The following is a 19475-nucleotide window of genomic DNA, read 5'->3' as shown; positions in this document are numbered from 1 at the left end:
TCGGGGATGGGGCGCCGAGCAGCCCCGGGTCCGTGCGCTGAGAATCGGAGAGCGGGGTCACCGCCTGGAGCTGCGTGGAACCGACACGGATGGAACGGGGTGGGAGGTGGGGGTGGGAGGGGGAGCAGTCGGGGTGGGGGTTCAGCCGTGGGTCTGTCTTCGTGGAGCTGTGGGATATCCCGGATTAGAAGGAACAGAGGTCATCGGGTCTGGCTCCAGGCTGGGATGGATGTTCTGGGACATTTCTGGGTCATTTCTTGGAACCAGTGTCCCCAGTGGTGGAGAGGTACTGGGGAGGAGTTTGGGTCCCCCACACCCCTTGTTCCGAGCCCCCGACAGCCCTGCCCCAACCCCTGTACACCCCCTGCCCCAGCTGCACGGTTCTCTATCCCCAGTGCTGACTCAGGGTCACGTCCCAGGGGCAGCGTCTCACACAGTGCTGGGTGACCTCTCTGCCCTTCACTGGTGACGGTGAGGATGAGGAAGGACAGCACAGCAGAACCCCATTGGTGGATTCGGGATGCAACACCCAGTGATCCCAGCTGGGCAGTCCCCAGGATCCCCACCCCACTACTGGGACTCTGCACTTTGCTTTGCTTTCGGGTCAGTACTCTGCTGCTGCTGCTCCCCCTGGTGCTTTTTGCAGGCAGGGTGCAGCACTGCCAGCGGGATGCAGTGCCGTTAATGGGCTGCAGTGCTGTTAATGGGATACAGTGCCGTTAATGGGGCACAGCACCATTTGCAGAGCTTGCACTACAGGTGCCACCTCTCCCGTTTGAGGATGTACACAGAGCACCTGCTGCCCACCCACCTCCGTGTGCACAAACAGCCCGAGACACACCTGGTAGTGGCAGAAGTCCCTTTTATATCCCTGAATTGCATTACAAGTAATACTGCGGGCGGTCGGTTCTCCTCTTACCGCGGCCTGTCCAATACAAAACCTGGCAGAAAAAGAAAAGCGATCATGCACGGAAAAAATTATTGCTGTGGTATCCGCTATGTACAGTATAACACACGGGGCAGCCCCGCACGCTGCGCTGCCCGAGGGGACGCACGAAAAACGCTGCAGCTCGGGCTGCCCACGGAGCTCAAAGTGACCCTGGGAGCCACGGGCACGGCGGGAGGAAGACTGCGGTGGGAGGAAGACGGAGCAGGAAGACTGCAAAGGGAGAGCCGGGCTGAGCCCCTGGGTGCCGAGGCCCGAGGTAGGAGCGGCTCGCTGCGGGGCAGGGGTTGCATAGAATCGCTGCTTCGTCCCTGTGCAGGGAGCAGAGCGGGAGCTGGCGGTGTGGGGTTCTGTCTCTTGGGGCTGTGTCCCCATCTGTGTCCCCGTGACTGTGTCCTGGGCACGGCGATCCGCCTCCGGTCTTGGCAAATAAATAGTGAAAAGCAGAAGGAATAAATAATATAAATAAGAGTATCAATTAAATAGACTCACCCGGGCTCTGTGGCACCACCGACCCCTCCTGGGGTGTGCGGGGGGTGAGGGCAGAGGGGCCTGGGGTTGGCCATGGGGGAGAGGGGATGGAAGCAGCCCAACGGGCTGAGGGTTTGGGTGTGGGTTCTGCCCCAGGGGCTGTGCCCATGTGGGTGGGGGGCAGCGGGGCGCGTGGGGTCCGTCAGTCCTGCCTGGCTCTTCGCCCCACGGTCCTGTCCTTGCTATGGACCGGGTGAGTGTCTTTTCTCCCCGGCAGTTCCTGGGAGGAGAAGCAGCAGCTCTAAATAAATAATAGGAATAAATTAAATAAATAGAGGTGAGCATCGCGAGCTGGGGAAGGTCTGGCCCGGGTGCAGGCGATGCTCCCGGGGCAGTCCCTGCAGAGAGACCTGCCTGGCTGCAGGGACTGCGTCCAGCCCTTCCCGGGGGCCGGGGGCTCCTTTTTATTTAGGGGGTGAGAGATGTGGGAAGCATCCTCCAGCCCATAGCGGCAGCTGGCACCAGGATGCGGAGGGGTAGAGGTGGTGGGGAGCTGCGGTGGGGGCGAGGGGGGGAGGGCACGGGGACTAGTTCCCTATTGCACAGCTGTGTTCGGAGCCCTTGAAGCAGGCGGACTCGTAGTGCTTGTTGAGGTACGACTTGAGGGCGAAGGTCTTCTCGCACTGCTTGCACTTGTAGTGCTTGAAGGCGGAGTGGGTCTGCATGTGGGCGCGCAGGTTGGAGCGGTCGGCGAAGGCCTTGCCACAGTGAGAGCAACCAAAGGGCTTCTCCCCAGTGTGCGAACGCATGTGGCCCTGCAGCAGCCAGGGCCGGCTGAAGGCTTTGCCGCAGACGTCGCACTTGTGCTTGAGGTTGTGGGTGAGGACGTGCATGGCCAGGGCGGGCATGGAGACGTACGCCTTGCCGCAGGTCGGGCATTTCCTGGCCATCTTGCTGTCCAGGCTGCGGTGGGTCTGCTTGTGCCGGCTGAGGTTGGAGGAGGTGGCGTAGGTCTTGCCGCACTCGGGGCAGGAGTGGCGGTGGCTGCCGCGGCGTTGGCTCTCCCCGCGTCGGCGCGACCGCCCGTCGGTGATGAAGAAGGCGTCCATGGAGTAGCTGTCCGTCACCGCTGCCTCCCCGTTGAAGTAGCGGGCGGAGAAGGTGGACTGGGGGCTCTCGGGGTCGCTGTACTCCTCCTGGCCGGGCGCGTAGGCCGGGTCTGGCGGTGCCGGCGGCAGCCCCTGCTTCTTGTCGGGGTTGTAGCCGGCGGGCGCCAGGCAGTGCTGCAGGTATCCTGCGGGGACGACACATGGGTCATCCTCTCTGGGTTGGGCTCTGCCTGGCAGTGAGCTGAAAATACCCAGCTGTCACTGGCCCTGCACATCAGAGCTGCCTCATGTGCACAAGGGATGAGCCTGCCCTGGGTGCTGGCCCGATGGGAGGGAAAGGTTGTGGGCTCTGCCATCTCCTTATTTCTAGGAACAGGGTGAGAGGGCAGAGAGGAGCACAAAAGGGCTCGGAGAGGTCACCCCATTTCCCTCAGGAATGTGGCACATGGGGGATGGTGACACCAGGGGCACTGGGCTCACACTGAGGCTAGAGACCCATGGGCCCCAGGAGCAGAGGGGGCTCAGGGCTATGCTGGCAGTGCCAGCCCGTGTGACACTGATGCAGATCTGCTCATGGCTTTGGGTAATTGACTCTTGACCTGTGCCAGAACAATACCGTGAGTGTCTCCATCCCTCGGCTGCCAGCATGCGATGGTCACTGCACTGCGTGCTCCCAGCGCCTCCCAGCTGGGCCAGCAGCTCGGGGCACACACAGTGAGACATGTGGCCACCCAGGCTGCCCTACACTGGTCCTGGCAGTCACCTGCTTTGTGCACAATGGCCCCTGCCAGCTGCTCCAGAGTACGCATCCCTGCTGTTGATGGTGATGGTGGGGGCTGTTGAGGGGCTCAGCACAATTCCAGGCTCACTGGTGCTGATGCATGACTGTGGGCAGTATGCACACCCCACCCCACAAAATACCCCTAAATGCAGCCCCCCTCCTACCTTTGGGACCCCCTCATCTGGGCTGCCCAGGGCGTGCTGCAGCTGCAGGGCCCCCACGCTTTCTCCCATTGAGGCTGGGGGGTCCCTGCACTGCTGTGGGGAGGGGTCTGTGAGGCTGGAGCACGGTGCAGCCCCCCCGCTGCCCGCGCTGTGCTGACAGTGCGGTCGCACGGGCTGTGCAGAAAGCGCTCTGCTCAGCAATTTCTCACGCTGCCTCCGAGCATGCAGCAAGGTTATTTCCAGGAGAGCAGCGTCGGCAGCTTCTGCCCAGCTGCAGTGCATCCCTCCCCCACCAGCTGCTGCTCCCCATAGGATGGGGAGGAGAAGGGGACCCCCGGCTTGTGTGGGCATTGCCTCGTGCCCCTATGCTGGGCAGCAGAAATGAGGACACGCAGATCAGCGTTGGCTGCATGGGGCTGGATCGGGCCCATCGCTGCACCCAGTGCAGCCTGCGGCTCCAGGAGCAGCCGAGCCGTGACCTGGGAAAAACGTCCCCATCGCCGTCCCCTTCCATGGCACACCCCCGGCTCGCCCCGTCGGGGGTCTCTGCTGAGCGCAGGTGACCCGCACAGAGCCCGGCCGGTGTCATTCCGAAGCTCGTGGCTCTGGGGGCCCCGCCACCCTCATGCCCACCCTTCGTACCTCTCCCAGTGCCAGGGAGGGGGCTGCCCCCACCCCCCCCCCATTGTGCCCGGGGAGGTGACAGCGCGCGCGGAGCTGTCGGAGGGGAGCGGGGCTGCGAACAATGAAAGCCGCAGGCACGGCGAGCAGCCCGGCCCCCCCACCCCCCCGCCTCGCTCCCGGCTGCTTCGTGCCCCCCAAAACTTGCCCTGGAAGGAGCCCTCCTCGCTGCCCCCAACCGCGGGGAAAGCGGGGTCCGTCGTGACTCCATCACCTGCACTGCCGCTGTCACCGCGTCCCCAAGGACCAACTTCGGCAGGGGTTGGTGGCGCTGGGGAGGGGGGGGGGGGGACCCACAAAGGCGAACAAGGACGGAACCCGCGGGACGCAGCGTTGAGACCCCCCGCCGCCCTCATCCTGCCCTCCCCGAGCCCCCCGGCCCCGCTCCCCGGTACCCCCGTTCCCCCCAGCTGCCCCGTCGGGCGCACACAATGGGGTGTGGGGGGGGCGTTCCCCGGAGCCCCCCGCCCCGCACTCACCATCTCCGGCAGCGGGGCCGGGCAGCGCGTAGGGGGGCTCCAGGGGGGCGTAGGGGGGCGCGGGGGCCCCGGCGAGAGGGAACGCGTCCGCCTTCAGCTTCTTCACCAGGAAGGAGCGGGGCATGGCGGGGCCGGGCCGGAGCCTTCAGCACTGGACAGCTCCGGCACCGGCACCGCCACCGGCCCCGGTACCGGCACTGGCCCGGCCCGGGGCGGCCCCCGGCCCCGCGCTGCGCTCCGGGCCGGTGGTGCGGGCTGCGAGGAGCGGGGAGCGGAGTGCGAGGGGCGGGCGCCGGGGAGGAGGAGGAGAGGAGGCTGAGGAGGAGGAGGAGGAGAGGAGAAGGGGGAGGAGGAGGAGGAGGGGGAGGAAGGCAGGCGGCGGGGGGAAGGGGGCCGCTCCGCCCTGCCGCGCCCCGAGCCCCCCCTCCCCGAGCCCCCCGAGCCCCCCGGAGCGTCGTGGCAGTGTTGGGTCCTCGCTTTCTGCTTCCCTCTGTCCCACCCGCCCCCCCTCCAGCCGCGGACAATGGGGACACGCGGGGACATGGGGCGGGGGGGTGGGGTGGGGGTGTGCTGCCTCCTGCTGCCTTTGTCTCCCTGCCGCCAGCCCCCGGGGCTGTGAATGACGGGGCGGGGGTCCAGGCGCTGTCACTGTTCCCATTCTCTGTCCCGGTTCCATCCCCTATCTCCATCCCTGTTCCTTGTTCCTAACCCCGTTCCGTGTCCCTCTCCGTTGTCTTTATCTCTGTCTCCTGTCCCTTTCTGATGACCCCTTTATTTTTCCCTTGTTCCTTCCCTTGTTCTCCATCCCCATTCCTGCTCCCCGTTCCCAGCCCTTCACTGTCCCATCTGTCTCACCCTCATCCCTTCCTGCTGTCCCTTTCCCCTGTCACCATCCCTCTTTCCTTGTCCCTTTCCCTACCTTCTGTCCTTCTCCCATGTCCCTATCCCTATCCCTGTCCCGGGGGAAGTGCCGTGACCTTCGCAGCCCGCAACAATAGCCGGGCTCGTGGCGGTGCATTGTTCCCTCCCGGAGCCCCGCTCCCCCTCCTCCCTTCCCTGCACTGAGCACGCAGCACAGCCGCTCACGCTGCCCCCCCCAGACGCCCCCGGAACAGGATGAGGCCCTTCTTGCAGGCAGGCCGTGGTCCCAAGCTGGCAGGTGACAGTGAGGACCTGGCTGGAGCACTTCTGCTGCCCATCACTGCTCTCATTGCATGGCCAGTGCCCTGTAAAGTGAGCTGGGAGCCATAGTAGGAGCTCTGGAGCAAGTCCCTGTACCAGCTGGGGGTGACAAAGGGCTTGCGGGGCACAGCAAGCTGGGAGACCCAGCACAAAGGACCTGCTCCCTGTGAGTCACTGCCCTGCCACCAGCTTGGAACCTCAGCCTGCCTTACCTTGCTCTGCAGTCCCCTTGAAGCCGGTGCTCCCCCTGCCACACCGTGAGCATCCCTCGCCTCTGTGAGCAGCTGGGGAAAGGCCATGCTGTCCCCGAGCCCCGAGGTCCTGCTGCACCAAGAGCACTGCAGCACTCAGCCCCGAGCAGCCTATCAGAGGTGATCAGTGTGTGGTTCTGATGGTGCCCTTTGGCTGGGCACACAGTGTCACACGCAGGGGACAAGAGCAGCACCCCATGGTGGCACCCCGATTCTACTGCTGCCCGTGGCATGCTGGTGGCCATGTGCTCCTTCATCTGTGCTGGGAGCTGGGGGCATCTCTGCTCTGCATCTGTGTGGGGCCAGCAAGCATACACTCACTGCTTTGTATGGCATCCCATAACCAAAGGTATCCCATGTTCCACAGCACCCCCATACCCTAGGACATCCCCTAACCTGGGTTATCCCAAGTTCTATAGCATCCCATACCCATGTTACACCACAGTCTGGAGTACCCTATGTTCTATAGCATCCCATAACCCAGAGCACCCTATAGGCTGGGATACCCATAGCCCACAGCATCCCATAGCCTAGGACACTCCACAACCCCAGGTACCCTATGTCCTATAGCATCCCATAGCCCATCTGTGCCATAGCCCTGGGTACCCATAGCCCACAGCATCCCATAGCCCAGTGCACCTCTCATCCTAGGGGCACCCACAGCCCGCCCCACTCCTGTTCCCAGGCTGGGGCTCCCACCCCGCTCCCCCCACAGCACTGGGGCTCACTCGCCATCAGCATCACTCACTGGGGCCATGGCACCAGCCCCATCTGGCCCTGCGGCGCAACCCTGACATCAGTCCAAGTCCAAGGTCACCTCTCCCCGAGGTGCAGCCTTAGGGTCGGCCCCAGCATCTCCTCCATCCCTCGGCCGCCGGTTCCCAGCCCTGCGCTCCTTTATTTATTTATCTCTGTGTGCGATCACTTTTCTTGAAGGCACGTTTGCAGAACGGGCGATTACTTACGCCCTAGTTGGGCCGAGCTTGCCTGCCTGCCCGCTGCCCTGTGATTTTTTCTCTCTCCAGGCTGTGGTGTAATAAGGGAGGTAATTAAGTGTAAAAGACAGGGGGAGGGAGGGCTGGGAGAGGGGGAATAGGAACTGGCTCCTTTCAGAGGCAGGGGACTGAGATAATGTATGTTAATAACCTGCAATCAGTCCTGCGGAGCTGTGCTAATATTGCTGACTGCAGCGCGGCTGGGCCCCCCCCAAACCTGCCCCCACCACGGCGGGGAGGGGGAGAGCCAGAAGAAAGGCCCGGGCGTTCTCCCCGAGCGGGGCTGGGTGATGGCTGCATCCCCATCCCTGCCTTCCCGAGCAGCTGTATGGAAATAATTCCTGCTCGCTCGCAGGGCTCGGAGGCGATTGTTCCCCTGTGCCGTGCTGGGGAGGGAGGGGTTGGCGGGGCTGTGCAGGGCGAGGGTCTTTGGGGACGTGTGTATCTGGGATGGGCAGGAGCATCTTCATGTGGGGCGCCGGGGGGTGAAGGGCTGCGTCCCTTTGGCTCGCGGTCTCACTGCAAGGAACGTGGGACGCGTCCCGCTCTTGGGATGGGATAAGTCCCCCACGGTGCCCCCGCATCCACCGCTGCTCCTCAGCCCCCAGCTCTGCCCCTCTCCCCACGCTCCTCCTGCAAACGGGGGATGTGCGGGGCTCAGCTGAGGCCGTGGGACCCGTGCGGGGCGGTGGGCGATTAGCAATTCCAGCCGCGTCCTTCCCGCAGGCGGCCGGGACTCAGCCGGGGCCGGGGGCTGCTCGGCTCTGCTTCGTTAAAGCACAGCAGAGCGGGTCTGTCGCTGCTGCTCCCGAGGGGAGCAGATTGCCAGACAAAGAGCCGGGGACAAAGGCCCGGCTGCCTCGTGCCCCGGGGAAGAGGCGCAGGCGCGGGCGGGGACCGAGTGCTGCTCGGCCTGGGGGCTGACGCTGCTCCCCGGACCCCCCCGGACCCCCTGTTGGCACAGCCGAGGTGCAGTCGGGTACCAGGTGGCACAGTTCTGCCACCCCTTGCCGTGTGACAGCCTTGTGTTGCTGTTTATGGCACGACTGTGGGCCCGGGGCTGAGCTGCAGCTCTGTGCCCCCCCTGGGTACAGCCAGACTGAACGGGGGCTGCTGTGGGGCACAGGGCAGTGGGGAGAGAGCAGAAAGCATTGCCAGAGCCCCAGAAGGGCTCCCTGGGAAGGTTACCCCCATCCCACTGGGCCTGTGTCTCCTTCTGCTGCTGGTTTTCCAGGAGAGACCTTTGTCACCATAATCTGAATATGGCTGCAGCCCCCCCTGTTCCAGGGCAGCCGTTGCTCTCCAGTATGGCATGGGCACGAGAATGAGAACAGGAATGAGAACACGAACACTGCTCCCAGGGGTGCTGAGCCCCCGGTGCAGTGGGGTGAGGTGGAAAGCAGCAGGTCTGGGCACAGGCCAAAGGGCTGAGCAAACTCCTTCTATTTGTTTGAACACAAGAGGAACGCCGTGCTCACACTGGGCACTGCAGGCTGCAGTAGTCGGCGGATTGGAAGAAGCCATAAATGTTGACGAGGGGGAACATGAGCAGGGCACCCAGCAGGGATCCCAGCTGCTCCAATGCCCCGTACCACACCAGTGCACTGTGGCTGCAGCTCCGCAGGATGACCCCGGCCATCACCTTCACGTAGGAGAGCGTTCCGGTGAAGAGCACCCAGGAGAGGATCTGGTGGCACAGGAGAGAGCGGTCAGTAGGGACCCTGAGATCACTCCTGAGGTTTGAGAGACCCAAAGACTTACAATGATGGCATTGCCCCACTGGGAATGCTGTAGGAGAGGGCACGGGCTCATCACTGCTATGGCCATGTTGTAGGCACCGAAGCCTGTGCCCGCCAGGCTGAGGGCGCCCATCAGGGTCAGGGACCTGCAAGGGACAGTTAAGTGACACCGGTCAGCACTGTCACCCCAGCACAGCTCCACAGCAGGCTCAATGCTGGCCCCATTGTTCTTCCTGAGGGTCTCTGATGCCAGGGCATGAGCACCCTGAGGAACCCCAGCACCCCAAAATTGGGTTGTTTTGGGTCTCCCATACCTACCTGCTGGGCAGGACCATGGCCACGATGCAGGCGAGAGGGTTGGCCATGGAGCTGAGCGTGGCCGAGAGGTGATATGCGGTGTTGCCATATGGCAGGCAAGAGTATGACTGCACAGATGGCAGGACCCCGTTCGTCAGAGAGCTCACCCAAGTGATAAGGAGGTAGATGAAAGCAAGCTTGGCCACAGAATAGGAGACCTTCTCTGGGTGGGTCTCCATGGGCCGCTTGGTGCTCTTTGGACATGAGTAGCCTTCGCCTCGTCCCTTGCCAGCATCATCCTCAAGGATCTGGTCAAAGGAGTTCAGTATGATGGTGCTGGGACACAACTGCTGCTGTGAGAGCTCCCATACCTTGGGCTGCCTGGTCAGGAAGAAGAAAGCCACCAAGCAGACTATCATCATCGCAGTCATGAGGAGGAAGAAAATGAGGGTAGAGAAGCGGGCTGGGAGGTAGCGGGTCTCCATCTGGAAGATAGTGCCCTCCATGGTCTCGTTGCCAGAGGTGATGTTGACCACCTGACTGACATTGGCACAGCTGGAGATGCCGGAGCCCTGGCCCAGGGCAATGAGAGCAGGGATCAGCCCGCTGAGTCCTTCACCTATGAAGTAGGTGGTGAGGTATTGGGCCTGCAGCTGCATCATGAAGGGCAGGAAGGTGACGGAGGAAGTGCAGTCAACCAGGGCCAAGAAGAAGGTGAGGATCAGGAATGCAGTGCTACGGGAGGTCCCCGCAATGGGGGATGTGTAGTTCCAAAGGAAGGCCAACAGCAAGCAGGCCACAATGCCCACAGACACAATCACGTAGATAACGACCACCTCCTTCAGTGAGCCGGGCCAGAAACGGTGCATGAGGGTGACAAAGAGCGGCCCCACGTTGGCCATCTGGATGATGATGGTGATGTAGGAGGGCAGGTCCCACTGCTCTGGCAGCACTGTCACCAGCAGCGGCAGCTCGACCCACAGCCCATTGATGGCCATCCAGGAGCCCATGCCAAAGGCACAGGCGAGAAGGTGGGTGAGCAGCGCCATGGCTCAGGGCCGGGTGCCACTGTGCTGTGGGGAGAAGCTTCATTCAGTGGTGGAGCTCTGTCCCCCAGGCCCCCACAGATGCTGCCTATGTCCCCTCTCCCACAGGCAACCCCAGCTGCTTCTCCTGCAGCACCCAGCGAGCGCAGGACTGGCAGAGTGGCATAGCCTAGCCAGCAGCGAGAGGCCTTGTGCCACCACAGGGATCCCCCAGTGCCCCACAAGGCCCCCTGCTCTGCCTGAGGCACCCATCGTGCTTGGGGCACAGAGACTGGAACCGGGTAGTGTGCTGGAGCTGAGCCAGAACACAACTTAGCACGGCACAGCCTGGCATGGCCTAACACGGCCTGGCATAGTACGGCCCAGCGCAGCATGGCCTAGCATGGACTAATATGGCCTGGCACAGCGCAGCATGGCACAGCCTAGCATAGCCTGGCATGACCTAACACAGCCTAGCATAGTATGGCCTAGCATGGACTAGTACGGCCTGGCAGGATATGAAAAGGCCTAGCATGGCCTGGCACGGCATGGCATGGCCTCATACGGCCTGGCATGGCACGGCCTGGCACAGCATGGCACGGCCTGGCACAGCATGGCACGGCCTGGCACGGCCTGGCACGGCATGGCACGGCCTGGCACGGCATGGCACGGCCTGGCACGGCCTGGCACGGCATGGCACGGCCTGGCACGGCATGGCACGGCATGGCACGGCCTGGCACGGCACAGCCTGAGGCACTGCCGACTCTCACCTGGGGGCTGTGAATCCTACGCAGCCGCTCTCCTGGGACCCGAGGCCTCGCCCTTCCGTCCGCATCCGCAGGCAGCGCCCAGCAGCTCTTCTCCCGCCGGCCCCCCGCTGACTGCAGCAGGCTCCGGCGGCGGTGGGGCGGAAAGGCCCCGCGGCCCCACCTGCAAACAGGCCTCGGCTCATACCTGCGGGCTGACTCAGCCCGCACAGCCCCTGCCCGCCCCGAGCACCTGCCGCCCGCCCGGCCCCATCCCAGCACGAGGGGACCGCGCAGCCCCGCATCCCCGAGCCCCGCGGTGGGGATGGGGGGGAGGGGGGAGGTTGCGGGCCGGGTGACCCCCAGCGCGGTGCCGGGTCCCGGTGGAGGAAACCCGGGCTCGTGGGGCCGGAGCCGACCGCCGGATGACCTCATCCTGGCAGGGAGGTGTGGGGACTTTTTGTTACGGAGCAGAAGGGAAAAAGGAGGAAACGGGAGACCGGCCGGACCGGTGCCGGGGTGACGTTCGGGGCATCTGCCCGTAAGGGAACTCACTGCGCTTTGGGGGACGGGCGGCCAGCGGCACGCGGCGCAGCGAGTCCGGGCTGCCGGGCGGTGACGTCAGCCGACCACGTGACCGCCTCCGGATGCAGATGGGTGGCAGCGTGCGGAGCGCCGGGTGCTGCTCCCGGCGGACTGAGCCTCTCCTCCTCCTCCTCCTCCTCCTCCTCCTCCCCTCCCCCGGGCGTGGGGAACCGGGCGGGGTTACGTGACCTCGTGCCGTCCCGCTGTCCCGCTCGGCGGTGGGTCTGACGCTGTGCTGCGGGGCCGAGGGTGCTGAGCTGGAGGTCCCGGCGGGTCCTGGAGATATGGGGGGGGGTACGTGAGCTGTGCCCCAACCCGTATGTGAGCGGTAGTTCGGCTGTTGGAGCGGGGTGGGATGAGACAAAGTCATAACGACGAATAAAAAGTAACGTGCTGAGGGTTTTAGGGGGGTGGGCGAACCTGTTTTTTGAGGGAACCCCCAAATCGCTGTGCTTGGGGGGCAGAAGGAGCAGCTGTGATCACAGCCAATCCCATTGTGATCCCATTCCATCAGGAACAGCTGGAGGGGCTGTTAACCCCCTCATCCCAACCCCCCCCCACCCCCAAGCACACCCAGCTCCCCACTTTTGGCAGTAGCACAGCCACTTGATCCCATTCACCCCCTCCCCTTCGCTCCCCCCTCCCCTTCGCTCCCCCCTCCAGCTCCAGGTGCTGGCTGGGACTTCGACACTCCAAACTCAGCCCTAGTGCACAAAGTGCTCCCACCCGCTCCATCCCTGCCCCCAAAGAACAGCCCAGCCTCCTCTGTCCCCACATACCACCAGGGTCAGTCCCAGCGTGCTGCTGCCTGGCTGTAATGCCAGGTGCTCTCTGCAATGCTGCTGCTGAACCTGCACACCCTGACTTGGCCGGGTGCCGGCAGTTATTCCTGGCTGTGACACGGACTTTGCCCTTGTCCTCAAAAGAACCGTGTCCCACCTATTCCAGGATGCACCTTGCAGGTGCAAATGTCACCGTGCAGTGCTGTCAGGGATGGATCGCTGCAGGGCCGCGGGTTGAACTGTGTGCCCTGGGGACACAGAATGTGGCCTGCAGGTGTGCATCGTGCACAAACACTCCTCCAGCCCTGCTCAGCCAGCACAGGGTGCACGGTGGCTGTGGGACATGACCAGGTGCCCAAACATGCCTTGAGCTGGCAGATGTGATGCTTGCACCCCTCAGGAGCTGACGGGGGCTGCAGAGGACAGAGCCAGCTGGGCCCCTTGGCAGCACAGCCTGGCAAAGGCTCGTCCCAGCACCCAGCTCCCTCCTCGGCAGCTCTTCCCCCAGCACCCACTGGGTGTCGCTGGGAGAGCAGGCTGCGCTGCGCTGCCTCGTGCAATGCCCTGCCTGTCCCTCCTGTCCCTTATTGCCCTGCCTGTGCCCCGCACCTCTGTGCCGTGCAGCCACCCCATGCACCTAGAGCTGTGGTGTCCCTGCTGTCCCCAAATGGGCTACAGGGCGGGTGTTCAGGCTTTGGGGCGTGTTGGGGTTCTGCATCTGTGTGCCCTGTGTTGCTAGGAGGCACCTGTCACCGGGGGCTGATACAGCTGAGCCCCCTGCTCCCCATGGGGACGGGAGCAGCAAGGGGACAGCGGCTGTGCCTTGTTCATCCTGCAGCACAAAGGAGCCCGAACCCAGGACTAATTGGCTGTGGCACGGGGGCCGGGGGGCACAAAGGGTTGATGGGCACGGGACCGAGCGCTGCTGCACGCTTCTCACCCCAACCCAGCTGACACGTGCTGCCTGCTGTGCCGGGGGGGCCGCCCACCACCCCATGCTGCATCGCACGGCAGCTGAGCCCCGGCCCCTCTGCACCCCGGCAGATGCAAGCAAAGGCCCCAAGGCAGATGGCAACATTTGGTCACCGAGCGGTCCTCGGCCATGGGACTGTGCTGGGATCAGGCAGGCGAACGGCCCACCAGGAACTCCCCCCGTGTCCCCAAATGCAAGGCCATGTCCAGCATGGGTGAGAATGCAGCAGGGCCTCTTGGGTGGGGAGAAGCAGGTGATGAGAGTGGGGCTCCATCTCTGATTCCGCAGGCCCCTCTCACACTGGGGATCCCTGGTAAGGAGCACAAGCCACATGTGGGACCCCGGTTTTCCTACTGGAGGGGGCCCCGTCATGCAGGCGGTACCTCTTTACTGGGAAGCCCAGCCAGAAAGCAGGGACCGACAGCGGGTCGCTGCCTATGGCCCCTTCCTCCCCTTCCATTCTCCTCCTCCTCACAGCTCCCCGTCTCCATTTGCATCCCATTTCCATGTGAATGGAGCAGGTCAAGTTGAAAGTTGAAAGCTGGCGCGGGGCGCCTGGGGAAAGGGCCTCTGCCAGAGGTGAGAGCCCAACAAAAGGGGCCGCATCCCCAGGGCACTGCGCTCGCATGGCTGCGGCCACGGCCCTGGCCCCAGCACAGCCGCCCTTCCACCATCTGCGGGTCCGAGTGCAGCCTCCACTGCTCAGACAAAGCCCTCACACCCGGCACGTCCCCATCTGTTGGATCCCCTGCACCCGAGCACAGTGTATCTCTGGCCTTGAGCACGGCTGCTGTCTACAAGGATGTGCACAGAGGGATGTGCATGGCAGGATGGATATGGGCAGCATCCAGTCGATGGGCATGAGGTGAGGCTGTGCACATAAGAGCACTCCTCATTCATCCTTATGGTCTCTAGGGACCTCCCTGTGCCTCAGAACAGCCATTCAGCATCAGGGAAACTGAGGCAGGGAGCAGGCGGTAGCTAGCCTCGGTCAGGGCATAGGCATTTCCCAGCTCCAAAGCTATTTGAAGCATTGTCTGGGTGAGTGGTGGTAATAGAAGCCTGGAATTAGCACCCACCAAAACGAGCATGGTGGCAGGAGGAAGGTCTTGTGGAAGCTGCCAGCACTGGGGAGGGCTAAGGTGAGCCAACACCTCTGGGCTGGACCTTGTGCTATGAAGCTGCAGCCCTTTGGTGTGATGCCAGGCATCCGCAGCCCTCCCCACCCAACACTTACAGGGAGGATTTGGCCTCTGAGCTCTTTTTTTCTTTTGCACTTTCCTAGCTGCATTTCACTCCTGGGGGGTCCTGGAAGCTGCACGTGCAGGGAGCCAGCCCCGAGCACCCGTGGGAGGTGAGCAGAGCCAGCCCCAGCGCCCATCCACCCTGGGGCTGCGGGATGGGTGCTGATCCGGGTGCTCAGGGCGTGCTCCTGCATTGGGCTGCCCTCCCCAAAACCATCCCGGGGTGCTCCTGGCGAGGGTGAGGCTGCAACGCCCTGCTGAGTGCAAGCAGCCGGCGTGTCCGGGCAGCACCAGCTGCCTGCCTGCAGCCTGCACCGATCCCCTGCCATAGGGATACACAGCCTGGCCACCCTAAGCGGGCAGATGCCCACGGCTCTGCATCACCAGGCAGTGTTTTTCCAGCTGAAGCCATCGTGTAGGTCCACCTTCTGCTGGAAGCATCACCCAAGCGCAGGGCGGCTCCGAGCTGGGGCTGTTTGTTTTCTCAGCTTCACCCAGCCCTGCTCCCCACCAGCTCCTTGTCTCGCTTCCAAGAACAGTTTGAAAAACGCGCTGCTATCCCTGAGCTCTGACTGTGTGTGCTGTATTTGCCTCTGCCCTAGGAGTTGGGCTGTGTGCAGGCAGCAGCCTCACTCGGTGACCTTGCTCTGCTCTGTCACCTCACTGTGCCATTGGTTGGACAGTTTTGTTTTAAGCACAGGAGCGTTTTGGACTTTGGGACTGCAGGATGCCGGGGGCTGGCGGTGACCTGGGGCTGGTGGGTGTACAAGGGACCTTGGGAAGCCTTTGAGAAGCTCTGCTCCCTGTCCCGGTGAAAGCAGGGGATGTCCAGGGGCGTTCTGGCACCTGCAGTGCGTGGTGCTCCAGTTGTGCCACCACAGCAGTGCTTTTCCATTCCCACTGACCGAACTGTGGGTACCTCCACGCTGCCCGACCGGCGCTGCCGGCTGAGCTCAGACCCACACCAGGATGTCACCGGCCACGGCCACATTTTGTGACGCAGCCATAATTAAAGTGCAGCCTGGCGTGGAGGAAAGCCCTGTGCCTGTGCGCACACGCTGGCAAGGAGAGGTGTTTTTGATCCCATCTGAGTGCTGGGCTGCCTCGGAGGGCGTTTTCAACCAGCAGTGACTCAGACGGAGCCGTGAGCCGCCCTGCAGTGCACAGACCTGCTCCAGCACCCTGAAACCAGCTGCACTGCAGGGAGCAGGGGAGGCAGAGGGCACGGGGCCTTCAGGACACTCTGAGACGAGCACAGGGAGCAGAGACACAGCAGCTGAGCCAGGCCAGGGAGCACAGGACAGAGGTGGGTAGGTGGCGGAGGCGGGTGCTGGGTTGCTGTGGCTGAGCATGGCAAGCTGGGTGCCAGCCACAGTGCCTGGACTGCCGTGCTCCACTCGGATCAGCTGATAATGTCACTTTGCTTTCGGGACTGTGGGAGGACAGCTCAGTGCGGGTTGGGGCAGCCATGCCAGGCTGGCAGCTCTCCATCCTTAGGAATGTGGAGCAGCAGGTTGTGTCTGGCCAGGCTGACCTTGCTGACAGGGACAGGAGCCCACCCTGAGCACTGCCGGCTGCTGGGGGGCTCTGCACCCCCATCCCTGTGCCCAGCAGATGCTCTCTATGGAAGCCTCTCCGTCCATGGCACAGGGTGCAGGGTGGCTGCTGGCAGAGTGCTGTGCTCCAGCAGTGCACAACACTGGTAGATGCCCCCCCACACCACCAGAAAGCACCCAGAGCTGGGTGAGTCAGGCCCTCGTGTCCCCTCTCCATCAGGGCTGGGTGATGCAGGGCCTTGGGGAGGCTGACGGTGATTTCCCACATTGGAGGCTGCAGCATCGCTTGCCCCAGAGCACCTTCCTCCATGCTTCATTGCCCCTGAGCACAGAGCACGGCTGCAGCGGTGGGGCCCTGCCTTCCCCGTCATTGCCTGGCGGGGACATCGGTGCCCTGCACTGCCCTGTTCCCAGCTCACCGCCTGCAGCCGATGCCGTGCTGTGGGCTGTACCCAGGAAGTTGAGCAAGGAGGTGAGCGGCCGCAGGTGGCGGCAGCTCCCTGGGAGAGAGGAAGCGGGGCTTTGCCGTGCCCACCGGTGGGCTCCGTTGTGCCCTAAGCTGGGCAACGCGGGGCTGGGGGAGCTGCGCTGGGCAGCTGCGGTGACTCCGGTGCTGGAGCACCGCCTGGTCGGGTGAGTGGCACAGCCCCAAACTGAGGGAGACGGGGACCCTGCGGGCTTCCCAAAGCAGCTCAGGAGAGGTCGGTGGGTGCCAGCCCCTGGCTGCTGGCGGCACTGGGGTGGGAGACACGGGGCCGCTTTGAGCCCCTCCGTGTGCGGGCTGCTGCTGCTGCACGACCGTTGGGGCGGGCGGGTGCTTGCTGTGCTTGGCAGAGCCCCAAGGGCGCGGGGTTCCTGGCTGCTGGAGAACGCGGGCTGAGGAAGCACGGCTGGGAACCCCCGGGTGCTTTCCGGTGGCCCACAGTGGGAGAGGGGCGTGCAGGAGCAATGGTACCTCTGCCCTGGGACCTGCACACACTGCCCTACCCCAAATGGCAGGGGACCACAGGGGCAGGCAGGCGGGCCGCTCGCATGTTGGCATTCTCCTTTTTTCTCTGTGAAGGAGGCGGGTGGGGGTGCACTGCAGGGGGGAAACTGCTCCTGGGGCTGAGCACGGGGGGCTGCAGGAAGCAGGGCCCGACCTCCCAGCGCAGAGGGCTGGTGGGTGGTCGGGGCAGGCGGAGCACCCCACGCACCCCGGCCAGCGGGCATCACTGTGGGGCGGCAGCCCTTCCCGGGGCTCCCTTCACCCCAGTGTCGGGGTGCCCTCCCCGCGGCCCCATTGGCCGTGGTGCCGTTTGAAGCAGGCTTGCACCGCGGATTGGCCGCGCTTCGTTTCGGGGACGCAGCCGGAGGCGTGGTCCCTGCCTTGAAATAGGAAGCCCGGAGCAGCCGGCGCAGACAGCGCGGCACCGCACGCCCCGCGCGGCGCTCGGCCCTTTGTCCGCCTGCCTGCCTGCGGGGACGGGGTGCGGGCAGGGGGTTGTCACCGCCGCCACCGCCCCTCATTGCGGTTCCCTCCCCCCGCAGCCTGCGGCGCGTGGCCCCGCTGCCGCCCGCACGATGTCGGTCGAGGCGCTGCACGCCGGCGATGCCATGAAAGGGATGGCGGTGAGAACCCCCTTCACCTCGGCCATGCCCATCCGCATCCTCAACAAGGGACCCGAGTATTTCCGACGGCGAGCTGAACCGGCCGCCCGAAAACCCAGCGCCGTGGAGAGGTTAGAGGCCGATAAGGCCAAGTACGTGAAGAGCCAGCAGGTCGCCAGCACCCGGCAGGAGCCGGTGAAGCCGCCGCTGCTCAAGCAGCCGCTCTTCGTGCCGGGCGTGCGCCGCGCCACTCTCACCCCCAGCCGCAAGACGACGCCGGGACCGCGCTCAGCAGGCAGGGCCAAGACCTCGCTCAACCTGGAGATCCTCAACCACCTCATCAACGGCTGCGACAGCCCCAAAGCCGAGAGCCCGCGGGGCGGGGAGCGGCACGGCACGGCGGAGGCGATAAACACCAGTAGGGTCGGCAAGGCACCGGGGAGCCCCGCTGCTCCCAGACCCCCCGGGACAGTGGCGGTGCGCAGGGTGGACGTGCGGCCCTGCGGGGCTCTGCCTCCCGCCGTGCCGGGAATACGGGTGCCGTCGTCGCCCTCCCCGTGCGGAGCGCCCGCAACGCCGGTTCTGAGCTCACCCAGCCGCCCCGAAAGCGCCCGCCGGCAAACCCTGCTGCACCGCTCCAAGTCGGACCTGAGCGACCGCTTCTCGCGGGCCACCGCCGACCTGGAGCGTTTCTTCAACTACTGCGGCCTCGACCCCGAGGAGGTGCGGGACATGGGGGCTGAGCATTTTGCCCGTGCCAGCTCCGACATCGTGTCCGTCAAGTTTCACAGCGTCAGCACGGCCAGCTCGGAGGGCGGACGCTCCCCCCGCAGCGCGGCCACGCCAGAGGGCCGCCCAGCTGAGCGCATGCCCTACGGCATCTCGGTGGTGGAGCGCAACGCTCGCGTCATCAAGTGGCTGTATGGGCTGCGCCAGGCCCGCGAGCCCCAGCAGGTCTCCAACGTGTAGCCAGGCTGCTCGGCTGCACGCAGTGCTGATGCTGGGAGGAGAGGAAGCACCGTCCCGTGCTCCCCAGGAGGGCAGCGGGGCCATCCCGGATCCCTGAACTGAGCCTCACTCCCCATCCCCCTGTGCTGCAGCTGCAGAGCATGGATGCTGTGCGTCCTCCTGGGGAGCGCCTTGCTTCCTGATGGACTCGGCTCTGCAGGACCCCCACCAGCACCTCGGTACCCCTGAGCCTGCGGAGTGCAGGGGACACAGTTGCACCTGACCGTGTGCTGCTGGCTGGGCTGCGGGTGCATGGTACCTCCTTTGGGGTCCCGGCTTGAGGGTCTGCATTAGCAGTGGGGCCTCCTCTTAGTGGCCACAGGTTGAGGTGCTGTGCCCCAGCAGCTTCAGCAGAAGGGGACAGAATCCTGGTGGTCCCCGTCAGAGCGCTGAGCATCCTGGAAGGTTTGGGTGCTCTGCAGGGAGGAAAACCCGAGATCTCCTTGGAGAAGCTCAAGTCTGTGTATGTGTGTGTGTGTGTGTTTGTATCCTCCTTTTTGTATGCCAGTGAAAAAACCCCGGGCACAATGTGCCCTCTTATTTATGAAGAAGGTTCTATTGGTATCTTCCTACTGTTTTTCCTGATGTGTCAACTGTAAAAAAGTGACAGTAATGCAGTCAGTTTTATTAAATTTCAGTGCTTTGGATGCCGTGTGTGTTGCTGTCTTCAGGTGTGTGGGGAATGAACTGGGGCAGACCCCTAAGAGCCTCTTCCCTGCCAAACTCAACAACATGATGGGCATTGCGTCCCAATGGGTGTTGCAGAGCATGAGTGCTGTGCCATGCCGTGCCATATGGTGCCATGCTGTGCCAGTGCAGGGCCCGGCAGATGCAGCAGGAGGAAGGTTTGCTCCTGGCAGGTCCTGGCAGA

The 19475-nt window shown here is 64.1% G+C and overlaps 4 protein-coding genes across 5 annotated transcripts in view; 2 read left to right on the top strand and 2 right to left on the bottom strand.

The window, feature by feature from the left end:
• PSMF1 (proteasome inhibitor subunit 1) overlaps positions 1-19475 on the top strand; it is a 106987-nt gene that overhangs the window by 52127 nt on the left and 35385 nt on the right. The window lies entirely within an intron of this gene.
• On the bottom strand, positions 84-4784 carry SCRT2 (scratch family transcriptional repressor 2). The gene is made up of 2 exons (XM_085241327.1): positions 4632-4784; positions 84-2711 (listed from the first exon to the last, which is right to left on the bottom strand). Exons 1-2 carry the CDS (start codon positions 4753-4755, stop codon positions 2005-2007), a joined length of 831 nt encoding a protein of 276 aa, XP_085097453.1. The 5' UTR covers positions 4756-4784; the 3' UTR covers positions 84-2004.
• Positions 8485-11031, bottom strand: SLC52A3 (solute carrier family 52 member 3). The gene is made up of 4 exons (XM_085241323.1): positions 10891-11031; positions 9117-10168; positions 8821-8944; positions 8485-8746 (listed from the first exon to the last, which is right to left on the bottom strand). The coding sequence occupies exons 2-4, from the start codon at positions 10142-10144 to the stop codon at positions 8534-8536; spliced, it is 1365 nt and encodes a 454-aa protein (XP_085097449.1). The 5' UTR covers positions 10145-10168; positions 10891-11031; the 3' UTR covers positions 8485-8533.
• Positions 15437-19251, top strand: FAM110A (family with sequence similarity 110 member A). Of its 2 annotated transcripts, none has more exons than XM_085241324.1 (2): positions 15437-15756; positions 17537-19251. In XM_085241324.1, the coding sequence occupies exon 2, from the start codon at positions 17570-17572 to the stop codon at positions 18563-18565; it is 996 nt and encodes a 331-aa protein (XP_085097450.1). In that variant the 5' UTR covers positions 15437-15756; positions 17537-17569; the 3' UTR covers positions 18566-19251. The 2 variants fall into 2 exon arrangements, with proteins under 2 accessions (XP_085097450.1, XP_019477724.2); XM_019622179.3 differs by lacking the exon at positions 15437-15756 and adding an exon at positions 15783-16639.

Source organism: Meleagris gallopavo, chromosome 22, assembly GCF_905368555.1.
Source record: "Meleagris gallopavo chromosome 22, MGAL_WU_HG_1.1, whole genome shotgun sequence".
NCBI lineage: Eukaryota > Metazoa > Chordata > Aves > Galliformes > Phasianidae > Meleagris > Meleagris gallopavo.
This window is presented reverse-complemented; position numbering and strand designations above follow the sequence as displayed.